This window comes from Amblyraja radiata, chromosome 23, assembly GCF_010909765.2.
Source record: "Amblyraja radiata isolate CabotCenter1 chromosome 23, sAmbRad1.1.pri, whole genome shotgun sequence".
Lineage (NCBI taxonomy): Eukaryota > Metazoa > Chordata > Chondrichthyes > Rajiformes > Rajidae > Amblyraja > Amblyraja radiata.
This window is the reverse complement of record NC_045978.1, coordinates 7368766-7382926: the sequence shown is the minus strand read 5'-3', so window position 1 is coordinate 7382926 and position 14161 is coordinate 7368766. Positions and strand designations below refer to the sequence as shown.

The following is a 14161-nucleotide window of genomic DNA, read 5'->3' as shown; positions in this document are numbered from 1 at the left end:
GGACAGGCAGCAACTATAGAGAGAATGAATGGGTGACGTTTCCGGTGCTGGTTTACACCAAGGATCGACAGAATTCTGGAGTAACTCAGCAGGACAGGCAGTATCCCTGGAGAAAAGGAATGAGTCACCCATTCCTTCTACTGAGTCCTTTTTTCCCCCAGGGTGAAAATATCAAAGATGGCATAGGTTTAAGATACAGTGGGTGCCTGGAATGCACTGCTCAGGGTGAAGGCAGATGCAATAGTGGCACTTAGAGGCTTTTGGATCGTCATGTGGATATGCGTAGGGAGGGATGTGGATCATGTGTAGACAGATAAGAGCAGCTTATCTTGGCATCTTGTTCGGCACAGACTGTACGGGCAGAAGGGCCTGTTCCTGTGTTGTGCTGTACAGTTCTATGTTCTTTTTCTGACCTGAAGCTGAAATCCCAGACTCCAATGTAAATTAATCTGTAATCTCTTGACTCTTGAAATAATAGACTGTTAGCTGCCCAATACTACCTCATCTCAAACCTTCTTACAGCAGGAGAAACAAGAAAAACTGTAGATGTCTTGAGTAAAACACAAAGTGCTGGAGTAACTCAACAGGTCAAGCAGCAACTGTGGAGGATATGGGTAGGCGACGTTTCGGATCGGGACCCTTCTTCGAACCCTTGGAGGATCCCAAACTGAAACATTGCCTATCCTTGTCTTCCAGATATTAGGTACACAAAAATGCTGGAGAAACTCAGCGGGTGCAGCAGCATCTATGGAGCGAAGGAAATAGGTGACGTTTCGGGCCGAAACCCTTCTTCAAACCCTCCTTCCACAGATACTGCCTGGCCATGCATTCATTTCACTCCTACCATCAGGAAAAAGGGAAAGGAGTCGGGAAACAATGACTACAAGGTTCAAGAATAGCTTCTTCCCAACCCAGAGATGCTCTCTGGCCCACTGACTTACGCCAGCACTTTTAGACTTTTTTCTCTCACCAGAAATGCTGCCTGACCCACTGAGTTACTCCAGCACTTTGTGTCTTTATTTTTCTCCAGAGATGCTGCCTGACCCACTGAGTAAATCCAGCATCTGCAATTCCTTCCTACACAGTAATTCCAGCACTATTAGGCATTAAACATGACAACCTCCAAATAAAGTCTGAACTACATAGGCTAGGGGGCTTTTGCACTTTTATTGTTTGGTTGTTTTTATGTGTATGTGTATCTGAAATGTCACCTATTCCTTCTCTCCAGGGATGCTGGCTGTCCCACTGCGTTGCTCCAGTTTTTTGTATCTATCTTCGGTGTAAACCAGCATCTGTAGCACACGCAACACACGCGCGTGTTTTATTGTCATAGATCCCAGATAGAAGAATTACATTCTTACTTTCAGCAACACCGCAGAATATGTAAACATAGTACACTGTAAACAATATAATAAATGAGAAAACAGAGTTCAGTGTGTGTATATATATATATATATATATATATATATATGCACACACATGTGTAGGAAGGAACTGCAGATGCTGGTTTAAACCAAAGATAGACACAAAAATCTGGAGTAACTCAGCGAGACGGGCAGCATCTCCGGAGCGAATGAATTGGTGACGTTTTGGTTAGAAACCCTTCTTCAGACGTGTGTGTGTGTGTGTGTGTGTGTGTGTGTGTGTGTGTGTGTGTGTGTGTGTGTGTGTGTGTGTGTGTGTGTGTGTGTGTGTGTGTGTGTGTGTGTGTGTATAGGTGTCTATATGTGTATATATGTGTGTGTATATATATATATATATATATATACACACACACATATATTAAACGTTGTTTTCTCGTTTATTATATTGTTTACAGTGTATTATGTTTACATATTCTGTTGTGTTGCAGATATCATTGTTCTATCTGGGACCTATGACAATAAGACACTCTTGAATGGGTTTTGCTCTGACAACAAGGCTGGGCGGTGATCTTTGCTGGGCCGGGCCGGGCCGGGCCGACACGAGTCATCCCCACCGCTGAGAGGCGGTGCCGGGTGGGGGCCGGGGGCGGATCGAGCCGCTGAGGCGGCGGTGGGATGGCGCTGAGGAGCGGGGTAGAGGGGCCGTAAGGACCGAGGCCGAACTCCCGAGGCCGGGGCCATGGACGAGGGGAGCCTGGAGGCGGCGATCGAGGTGTACAAGGGGCAGCTGCGGCAGGTTGAGGTGGCGCTGGGGGCCGAGGTGGAGGCCCAGGCAGAGGCCGAGGCCCAGGCCCAGGCCGACCTGCAGCGGCTCCGCGCCGACCTGCAGCAGCTGGTCGCCCTCACCGAGTCCAGCCTGCTGTCGGTGCGCAAGAGCCGGCTGCTGGAGCAGCTGGAGCCCGCACAGGACGACGAATACGCCGCTTTCCAGGCGGCTGTGGGCGGCGGCGAGCCGGCGGCGGATGAGGAGAGCAGCCGGGAGGAGGAGGAGGAGGTGACGGCGGCGGCGGTGGAGGTCGGCGGCACCAAGGTGCGGGCTCCCTACCGCACACCCTGGGCACCGCTGCAGTATTACAACGCCATGATCGTGGACATGGAGAGCGACGAGCCCCCCGAGCCCACCGTGAGAGTCCTGTGGATCCACCCCACCCAGCGCGCCATGAAGCCTTGTCCCTACTATCTCACTGGCACCTGCCGCTTCCTCGACTCATGCAGGTAGCCTGAAGCAAGCTGTTTCTCAAAAAGGATAGACACAAAAACCTGGAGTAACTCAGCGGGACAGGCAGCATCTCTAAAGAGAAGGAATGGGTGATGTATCGGGCTGAGACCCTTCTTCAGACAAAGGATCCCTTCTCTCCAAGAGAGTTATTCCAGCATTTTGTGCCTATCTTTGGTATAAACCAGCATCTGCAGTACTTTGTTTCTACATGGGCAGATCAAATGCGTGCTGGAAGCCTGGAGTACAAAAAAACAAAGATGCTGGAGATGGCAAAGATAGACACAAAGTGCTGGAGGAACTCAGCGGGTCAGGCAGCATCTCTGGAGAACATGTTTTGGATTGGGACCCTCCTTCAGACTGAATATAGATATGATCCTCATTCAGACTTGACCCAACCCTATCAATGTCCTCCAGAGATGCTGAGTTACACCAGCACTTTGTGTCTAGCTTTGGTATAAACCAAAATCTGCAGTTTTTTGTTTCCACATGCTGGAGATACCCCTGCAGAACACAACGTGCTGGAGGAACTCAGCAGGTCAGAAAACATCTCTGGAGAACATGACTAAGAAGGAACTGCAGATGCTGGTTTGCACCGTAGATGGACACAAAGTTTTGGTTCGAGACCCTTCATCAGACTTTGGCTGAAGGTCTCGACCCGAAAAGTAATCTTCCCCTTTTCTCCAGAGATGTTGTCTGACTTGCTGAGTGGCTACAGCTTTTTGTATCTTATCTTCTGTGGAGAACATGTTTTGGGTTGGGACCTTTCTTCAGACTGAACATGGATAGGTAACGTTTTGTGTCAGGATCTTTCAGACCCGACATCATCTACCAATGTCCTCCAGAGATAACTGCTGCCTGACCCACTGAGTTACACCAGTACTTGACCCGCTAAGTTACACCAGCACTTTGCATCTATCTTTGGTATAAGCCAGCATCTGCAGTTCTTTGTTTCTACATGCTGGAGATACTCCTGCAGAAAACAAAGTGCTGGATGAACTCAGTGGGGCAGGCAGCATCTGTGGAGAACATGTTTGGGTTGGGACCATTCTTCAGACTGAATGTGGATAGGTGTAGTTTTGGGTCAGAATCCTTCAGTCCCGAACCGAAGCATTGCCTATCAATGTCCTTCAGAGATGCTGCATGACCCGTTGAGTTACTCACTACTTTGTGTTGTACACAAGATTCCAGCAACTGTAGTTCCTTATGTCTACATGCTGGAGATACTCAGTGGATCTGACAGCATCTGTGGAGGACAGGGATAGATGACATTTCGGGATGGGGCCCTTCTTCAGACTGAATTTCGATAAGATTACGTCTTGGGTTGGGATCCTTCTTCAGCCCCAACGTTTCCACTGTGTTGCTTCCTCTGGCTTCAGAATTCGCACTTCTATCCTTGTCTCAAACCTCTTGCCTTTTCATCTCTGGCCTTTTCCCGACCATCTGCCTATCAAATAACCTCCCTATCACTCGCTCGTCTTTGTCCTGCCCATTTTCTCTCCCAGCTTTCTCACCTCCAGCGCAATTACTCTGAAGAGATCCCGACCAGAAACATCACCTATCCATGTCCTACAGAGATGCTACCTGACTGGACGAGTTACTCCAGTAATTTATGTTCTATACAAGATTCCAGCATCCTCAGTTCTTTTATGTGTATATGCTGGAGATACTCAGCGGGTCAAGCAACATCTGTGCATAGAGAAACAGTATTTCATCAGATCATGGACTTAAAACGTTAATTGTTTCTCTCTCGGCAGATATTGCCTGAGCTGCTAAGTGTCCCAGGCAATGTACATAGATCGCCTTATCTTTACTTGCATGACTCAAAATCTATGGGAGAGAGGTGTAGGTGCTCCCTGATGCATGCAGTGGAAGAATTTAAAGCTCACCCACACTATTATTTCAAATGCAGATAGGGATACAAGGGGGAAATGGATAGAACAATTTCTCCATGAAGGATTGATGAGAAAGCATTAGAATTAACCGGTTTGTCCACGTGTATAGTTTGTATCTGTGCAATATAATTCAGGATTAAATTGCTCTTTTGCGCCAAGGTCTAGAAAATTACAAGCATCATCAAAATACAATGAGTAACTGGTTTAGATACAAAATTGTTTGGTTCTTCTCAGAGTGACCTTCAAAAGAATTAAAAATAAAATATAAACAAAATGGTTGATTATCAACATCAGGCGATCAACTTCCAAATTGTTTTGAGAGTCAGGGGTTTTGCAAGATTAAGAAAAATAATAAATATGATTGTAAAACTTGTATGGGATAGGTTTTGATTTCAGCCGTAGAGTTATACAGCATGGAAACAGACCCAATTCATCCATGCAGACCATGATGCTAGGCCTGTTTTGCTGCGTTTGGCCCATGTGCCTCTGAACTGAAATCCACTTACTCAACCAAATATTTATTTAAATGTTGTAACTACCTGCCTCTACCACTTCCTCTGGCAGATCATTTCATATACCCACCACCTTCTCTAGGGAAAAAAATAACATGCCCCTCAGATCCCCTTTAAACCTTTCCCCTCTTATCTTAACCCATTGCCCTTTAGTTTTAGACTACTTACCCGCTTATGACTTTATAAACCTCTATGTTGCCACCCAGTCCAGGGAAGACACTCCCAGACTATTCAATCTGTCCTTTTAACTCAGGCTCTTCGGTGTTGTGATTGGACTTCCGTATGAAGGGTGGTATTAAAATGTACTGCCATGAATCACTTTTTCAGGCAGTAAATGTAAGCAGCCATTTTGACTTACGAGCAATTGGTTGAACTATTGACAACTTTGGCATTGATCACTGTGATTTATTGTCTTGACCCATTGACCTTAAGTGACAGGACCGTATCTGTTCTCTTTCCTGTACTTCGGGGTCTCGCCCCTCCCTCCCTCCAAGAACAAGGATAAGAATTATCCATCTACTCATCATCCGTCCTTTAATTCTCATATTCAATGGATCATGCTTCAATATTTTTTAACACCCTAAATGTGATATTGTAGCCAGATTAACCTTTTTAGGATTCTGAAATGGCCGTTCCACAGGGATATACCTGGGTTCTGCCTCCTCCAATACCCATATCTCTTCCCATGACACATCCCTATACAATTCCCCCTTCTCCCCTATCATTGCTCTAATCTCTTCAGGTTCCTTGAATGTTGTTGAGCACCATATAACCTGCATGTGGCTGCACAAGAACATCAGAGAGGCCTGTTGCAGTTTAACTCAGTTCTTCATTGCTGTAGTACGTATTTGTACCCACTAGATGTCCAAAATAAGTTCAGGCAGGATCATTAAATATTGCAGAATGCATTCTTTGTTTCTCACATGGTGAGGTGAAAATGAAAGATATTCGGAGAAAGACACAAAATGCTGGAGTAACTCAGCAGGTCAGGAAACATGTCTGGAAAACATGGACAGGTGATGTTTCTATCAATTTGCATCCTTCTTTGGCAAACCAGCACCTGCAGTTCCTTATTATTAAAAGGGAAGATATCTAGTTTGATTTATAATCTCTCCAAACCATGTAGCCTTGGAGGATAGAAATGTTTCAGTGAGTCCTGATAAGAAGTGCATGTACCTGGATGCTTGTTTTGACGCCCCTTATTATTTACTAGAGACAAGGTACTTTTGTGAGATATTAGCACAACTAATGTTGGTAAATGGGGGGGAGAGCAGGAGATACAAGGGATTGAAGGCCTGGATCCGATGGAGGATAAAGTAACGTTGAGGTCTATTGCCAGTCTGGGTGAGTGAGGCCTGGATTTAGACCAATAATGTTGACTTAAATGGAAGACTAATGGAAAATGATGTATTTTGTAGCAACATTTTCAGTGCTGAAATTAATTGTTTGACCAGATACTCGCATGGAGAAGTTGTGGCTATATCTGAACTACGAGAGTTTGAAGAACTGGACCTTAGTTCACTTGAAGTGGGGTCACCCTGTTTAGCTAAATTTGAAGATGAGATTTGGTACCCAGCTAAAATCCTAGGTGCGTACATCATTTATTAATCTAAGTCTAAGAAACTGTAACCATGTTCCCAATGGTTATTTCTGTGTAGATTATCTTAGTACCTTTTTAAGTAAATATTTTTTAAGTGAATATATCTGTGCAATAAATTCAACTTTTCACTGCAGAAGAGATTACTTTATCTGCTGAATATTTTAATTGCAGGATACCGGGATTGTCACTGCAACTTTGTGGGAGATATGTATGAATTTTCACTAGTTCTGTTATTTAACATAATATTGTTTATAAGAAAAATATAAATGTATTTATCAGTGAGCTTAAATCCAGTCTGTTTTAAATTAGCATTGTTATACTGCAATAGAACTATGTTACCTTTCATTGTAAATTGCACAGTGTTGTAAAGTAAGCTCTTCTAAATTCAAAAGAAAGGGAATTTGACATGATGCGTAAAGCAATGTACTGGAGGAATTCAACAGGTCAGGTAGCATTGGAAGTGTGTTTGTGCATTGCGCGGACAGAGGAGAAAGCTGAGGCAGGTACAATTGCAGCGTTTGAATTGCACGTGGACCAACATCTGAATAGGAAAGGTTTTCGGAGAAATGGGCCAAATGCAGGCAAGTGGGTTTATCATAGAATGTGAGTACGTAATTGTGCTTTGGCTAATCCTTTGTAGGTAGCAAGTGAGCAGGCAAGTGAAATTAGTTTGAGAGTTTATGTGACAAAAGAATATCACCATTCGTGGCCTACTTGCTTGTTTCTGCAGTTAAATTCTATTGTTCCAGTTCCAAATGACAAAAGATCAAAAATAATAATGTGAAATCTCACAGGCTACGGTATCTGTTTAGAAGCAGTATATAGAAAATGTGTAAAATGTGTAAGCTGCAGCACCATGTATATTAGTTATGACATATAGTTTAAGAAATATAATTACAGTTTCTGCCCTTCAGTTCTATGATTTAGGCCACTACTATTAAGTTCTGTTTGTACAAAATATACAACACTATAGCTGTCCAACTTCATTTGTTTTATCTTGCTTTTTAAATTATAGAATCTAAAATACTGCATATTTTGATATTTGCTTTGAATGAGCTTAAATTTGAGCATTGTGTTTGGGAAAAACCTAGCTATTTTGTTATGTGCACTGCATTTAGTTTCAGGCTTCAGCCAATAGGTGGCGGGTTAGAGTGAAATTTTGATCTTGTTTTCCTATCATTTTTAAAATTTTCATACATTGAATGAAAGTAAATTTGAACCGTAACAACCGTAGTCTCAGCTGTTCGAATTCATTCTTGCATGCTATATTTCTTAAAGTCTACTTTGTGCTTTGTATTTTGATGACACGCTATGTATTATTATCCCACTCCTTTGTTCTCACATTCACCATTCTGCCATCTGAACTTTGAAGGAAAATTCCAGCTTTGTGTAGAATAAATGTGAAAAATATAGCATGTCAGAGTTTGTGTTTAAAAATAATGAAGAGCATGGGTTTAGAAAAGATAGAACCAGATGATAAAGAATAAGCATTGAGTAAATTGATTATAAACTCCATGTGCAAAGCACTGCCATTTAGAAAAGTTTGTATTTATGAATGTTGGCTCATATGTGCAAATAATTTGTGTTTTGTTTTCAGATATAGATAATGGTTATTTTACAGTAAAATTTGACACCTTGCTTCAAAGAGAAATGGTAGTGGAAGGGGATGGGATTATGCCAGTACATCAGAGTGATGAGTCTTCCTCGTCATCTAGCTCTGAGGATGAGGGTCAGCTTGGTTATGCCAAAGGTAAGGCTTACAACAAAAAAGTTACAGCTATTTCTTCAGCAAACCACGTCCATTGAACAGTATGATGTATTTTAAAACCGTTTGCGGGAAGAGAAGATATTTTATCAATTTAAAGCCGTTATTAAGTAATGCCTACAATGTAATGTTAGGTAAGAAATTGTAAGGTGACTGGTGGCCTAGAATGTTATCAGATCATAATTCTACAGTTCAATACTAATGCACAGTAATCTTTAGAAATACTTGATTTTAATTTAGTATTATCCCTGCCACACTAACAAACCAACCTCCCAAGTTGATTCTGCATACGGACATTCTGATATTAATTTTTTGACTGTTCTGATCTATTCTGCTTCCACTATTAGCATGCTTTTTGAAAAATCACAGCATTTACAGACTTTTCATAAATCTCTTCAGTTATCTATATCTGATGTTACACTTAATGACTTCAGTCGGTTATCTGTGACTTTTTAATTTGTTGACCATTTCTTCCTGTGGAGCTCTGGGATTATTACATAGATTGTTCCAATCAAGTTTGTAAAACAATACATTAGGCTGCTAAAAATAATGTTCTGCATTTTTCTTTCCATTTATTACATTTATTTTGTTTCACAGTTTTGGATGCAAAACCTGGGGATATGGAAAATTGGACAGCATCTTCCAGCTCTTCATTTGCAGGTTGGGAAGCCCACACTCGAGGCATGGGATCCAAACTAATGATGAAGATGGGTTATGAATTTGGCAAAGGTAAGGAGGTTATTACTGACCAATTATCACCTGGTAGAGAAATACTTAATACTCTTGCTGAGATACAAACAAAATACTGTCCAGCACAAGATATTAGTTATATTAATTAGTTGCCAAATTATATTGACATTTTGAACTTTATGTATTAAATGTGATTCAGTTGCGATATTTATGATAGTTAATTGGCATGCAACAGATGATGCTCAGAAAATTTGTAAACGGTGAAGTTGTGTCACGAGCTGGATGCTGTTTCCAAAATTGAATTATTTAGAGTTTGCAATACTTCTATCCTTTGCTTTCTACAATGGCGTAGTCTTGTCAATGAGTGATGCAATGCTGCTAAAGAAAAATTTGTGTTTATTGATAACAAAAAATGATTTGTATGTTTCCTAAATGTATACATTGTATTCCCTTTCCAAATAAATCAACTGCGCACAAGCAGTTTGGAACCGAAATAAAAACTGAAATACACATCAAGTCAAACAGCATCTAGAGAGAGAAATAATGTTAACAGTTCAGGTTATTTACTTTTCACCATTGACTTTAGACTTTACTTTAGACATACAGCGTGGAAACAGGATCTTCGGCCCACCGAATCTGCACCGATCAACGATCACACCGTAGGCTAACACTACCCTACACACTAGGGACTTGCTTTTTTTTTTAACCAAACCCAATTAACCTACAAACCTGTATGTCTTGGGAATGTGGGAGGAAACTGGAGCACCTGGAGAAAACCCACGCGGTCACAGGGAGAACATACAAACTCCATACAGACAGCACCTATAATCAGGATCGAACCTAGTGTCTCTGGTGCTGTAAAGCAGCAACTGTATTGCTACGGCACTGTGCCGCCTTTTCAGTCAGTTCAGGTCAAGTCACTGTCACTGACTTCTCACCTTCGGCCAGAACGAGTGACTTTGTTCTCTTCTTCACACATTTAGCCTGACCTGCTGACTGTTTCCGACTTTCTGTTTTTTTTTTCCAGATTTCCAGCATTCGCTCTTGTTTGCTTTTTGATTGCTAACTTGGGCCGTTTTGTTTTTTTCCTTTTAGGTTTAGGGAAGAATGCTGAAGGTAGAGTGGAGCCAGTACACGCAGTGGTTTTACCACAGGGGAAGTCGCTGGATCAATGCACTGAAATCCTGCAAAAAAAGAGAGGAGGAAAACTGAACCATCTTCATAAAAAGAAGCACAAGAGGAAAGGTCAAGGTGGCTCGTGCATTAAAGAGAGAAAAGCACGCCAAAATGTGTTTGACTTTTTGAATGATAAACTCCAAAGTACTGGGCAGACCAGCAGCTCGTCAGCTCAAACTGAACTTGCTAAAAGAAACAGCAAAGAATGTTACAGGGCCAGCAACAGCATGAAGAAAACGCTAAATGTCCAGCTCTTTCAGATAATGCAAAAGATAGACCATACAGAAAAGGACATTGCAAGAATTATGGAAGCACTTGCAAGAAATGTTGGAAGGTATACACCACTCTCTTTACAATTTGATCTTAATTTAAATTGGTAGTTCTGTCATGTAATTAATTCATATTGTTTAAGATAGTAGGTAGTCACTGATGAATGTGATGAAGCAGCTCAAAATTAAGAGGAGGTAAGGACCTTGTTCGGTTCCTATCAGAAAATAGCACCCTGACATTGCATCTCTTTCTCAGCTGCTCAATGGGTAAGCTGGGTAGAATTGTCAGAATATTTCAATTGGACAGTAGTCTATAATGAAAATCAAGATGTTGGAAAACTGACAAAATGCTGAAATACTCAGCAGGTTAGACAGCATTTGTGGAAAGGGAAACAGGGGTGGTGTTCCAGTTTGGAGACTTTATGTAACAGCCTGCTGAAATCTTGGACAACCATTTTTAATGTGTTGGAATGAACTGCAGAAGCTGGTTTATACCAAAGATAGACACAAAATGCTGGAGTAACTCAGCGGGTCCGGCAGCATCTTTGGAGAAAAGGAGAAGGTCAAGTCAAGTCACATTTATTTATATAGCACATTTAAAAAACAACTCTCATTGGCCAAAGTGAGATAAGAATTTGTTATAAGAATAGCACAATAAAACAAACTACATACATATATACATGTAGCCCTCACTCAGAGGACGTCAGGAAAGGCTTGGGAGTATAGATAAGTCTTTAGTCTTGACTTAAAAGAGTCGATAGAGGGGGCAGTTCTGATGGGAAAGGGGATGCTGTTCCACAGTCTAGGGGCTGCAACCGCAAAGGCGCGGTCGCCCCTGAGCTTATGCCTAGACCGTGGGATATTCAGCAACCCCAAGTCGGCCGATCTGAGGGGCCTGGAGGTGGAGTGGTGGGTGAGAATACTTTTTATGTAGATGCTGTTTCGGACTCCTTTTCTCCGGAGATGTTGCCTGACCCCCTGAGTTATTCCAACCATTTTTAATGTTCACTTTACCACCAATTTTAGTGTCATCTTCAAATGCTTTCAATATTCAACTTTTCCAATGCCACCATGCCAAGTTATTGTTCATCACGTTCACCTAACATTTATCTACATTAACTTGTGTTGGACTTCCATTCCATGGTGTACTGGTTCTCAAGTCTTCCGGTTATGTTCTACCGTTTCATTATCCTTGTATGGAAGCACGCAGCCAACATTCCTTGACTTGAATCATTGTAATTTTCCCCCAACCACACCCTAACAAATGAATATAGTGTCCTAATACCCATAATGCCCTTTTGAAACTCGTTTATCTTGTTACCTCTAATTCCCATTTTAATTTCCTTACAATTGATTGCATGGCCTAGCTATTTTCTTCATTCCTTTCCAACTCTCCGCCCCCCCCGCAACAGCTGTAGGGTTTAGTGACCTGCAAATTATTTTTCTTTGCTAATTTAAAAATCCACATTAACTGGTATCATTTAACATATTGTCAATTATGTAAGTGAGCTCAAGATTTATTTTGCTGAATTATTGTATAAATAAATATTTTTTAAGGGAAGGGGAAAGCTGCGATAAAGTTGTTTTATGTTGTGTAGAGTCTCAAACGAGGTAAAATATTTTTCAATCCTTTAGAGTAAAGGTGAAGGTTTAACTCGTTGGTCAAAGAATATCAAGAATTATGTAATATCAACATCACTTAGTAGTATGTTTCACTATTCTCCACTGCTTTATTACAGAGACAAAGCAGTAACTTCTCATCTTGAAGAGAAGTTGTCTAATGCAAGGAAGCAGTTATCCTATCTAAAGACTCAGGAATCCGGGGCAACGCGGGAACAAAAGAAAGGAAACACGCACAAGATGATGACCAAATTCTGATTTGAAGTCCTCCAGTGTTCTTTATTCCGTTTTGAAGTGTAAACATTTGTGCAGCATTTTCTGCGGCAAATATATGTATACAATGAAATTAGTCTAACCTGTGCTTTTAGGTGTAACTTTTTGAAGAGTTTGCAGAGAACTAATAAGGAAAATCTCTTCTGTTCTTAGAAGAGACTCAGTGTAAGCACCCAGACATCACAAATGCTCCACTAACTTTTTTAAAACCCAGAAAGGTTACGTTGTTTTGGTCTTGTAAATCGTAAAGTGGAAGTTATATTAAAATGTTTTCTCCCCTGTGATTTTTCGTAACTTAAGAACACGGAGTTAAACTCAAACTTCTGGTCAAGCTCAAAGAAACAACGTTTTTTTTTAAATAAGAGATTTCCTGTTTCCGTGTGTTGACAGACTGGAAATTGATTTGGTTTCAAATATCAACTCAATTTAACAATTGTGATTCCTGGATTCAATCACAGGATTCAACACCGTGCCATTTGAGGAACCAGATACCAGCCATACTCCCACTCAAGTGTTGCAGTAGATCCTGGAACTCTGTGTATCAAATGGAACTTGTTTACTTCTGGGCCGTTAAATGACTTACTCAGGGAAAACCTGAGGCTCCATCTGCAGGTAATACAGCAGAGGGCCTCAGCATCGTACGATTTGCAGGTGTGAACTGGAAGATATTGCAACGGTGAACCAAGATTGTGGAGAAAATAGATGATTTTGAAATGGTGTTTGTGATGAACAGCAGTGGCAGTGAGCACGTACTGGCCAGTGAATGGTAAGACCAAGTGTCGGGCATTAAAGGTGTTGACACTGGCAAGGGCAGTCATGTTTATAGAAGGAGGAGGTTGACAAAAAAAATGTTTAATGTGGCAATAGTTTGAATAAACAGGAGACTGATAGAGCTGAAATGCACAGGAATTAAATTTGTTTTCTGCTGACCAATGGTTTTGCGCTTTAGCTTTAACCCAACATCAAGGAGTAAATTAAAAAGAAAATATTAAAGATTCTTTCCAGTGCCCACTTTATCTGAAGTCTTTTCAGTCTTCAACATAGGATCTTTAGCTAATGGTCCTATGTTTCAAATCTGGTGTCATTTTCAGACATTGTATTCTGATCGCTGCATAACGTCAATCAAGGCTCTCGACCCGAAATGTTACCCATTACTTTTCTATAGAGATGCCATCTGACCTGCTGAGTTACTCCAGCTTTGCGTAGGAAGGAACTGCAGATGCTGGTTTAAATTGAAGATGGACACAAAATGCTGGAGTAACTCAGCGGGACAGGCAGAATCTCTGGAGAGTAGGAATGGGTGACATTTTGGGTTGAGACCCTTCATCAGACTGAAGAAGGGTCTCGACTAGAAACGTTATCCATTCCTTCTCTCCAGAGATGCTGCATGCCCCTGCTGAATTACTCCAGCTTGATGTGTCTCTTGTCAAGGAGATATGGTCTGGTCAATTGAGCAGAAAAGGAGCATCTGGAATTAATTCCAAAATAATGAGAGATAATGCATTTGGGAGGAACAACAAGCAAGGGAGTGCCCAATAAATGAGAGAATATCGTGTGGTGGTGGGGGACAAAGGGACCTTGGAGTGTGTGTCCGCAGGCCGTAATGGTAGCAGGATGGATCAGAAAGATGGTCAGGAAGGCAAAATAATTTTATTAGCTCAGCCTGGAATAATAAAAGATAAGAGTTTGTGCAAGAATTGCTTTCCGCTTGTTAGATCATA

General features: G+C 41.5%; 1 protein-coding gene across 1 annotated transcript; it reads left to right on the top strand.

The window, feature by feature from the left end:
• Nucleotides 1-1994: 1994 nt before the first annotated feature.
• On the top strand, nucleotides 1995-13369 carry zgpat (zinc finger CCCH-type and G-patch domain containing). The gene is made up of 6 exons (XM_033041487.1): nucleotides 1995-2639; nucleotides 6502-6635; nucleotides 8245-8397; nucleotides 9010-9141; nucleotides 10198-10612; nucleotides 12287-13369. The coding sequence occupies exons 1-6, from the start codon at nucleotides 2104-2106 to the stop codon at nucleotides 12423-12425; spliced, it is 1509 nt and encodes a 502-aa protein (XP_032897378.1). The 5' UTR covers nucleotides 1995-2103; the 3' UTR covers nucleotides 12426-13369.
• The last annotated feature ends 792 nt before the right edge of the window (nucleotides 13370-14161 follow it).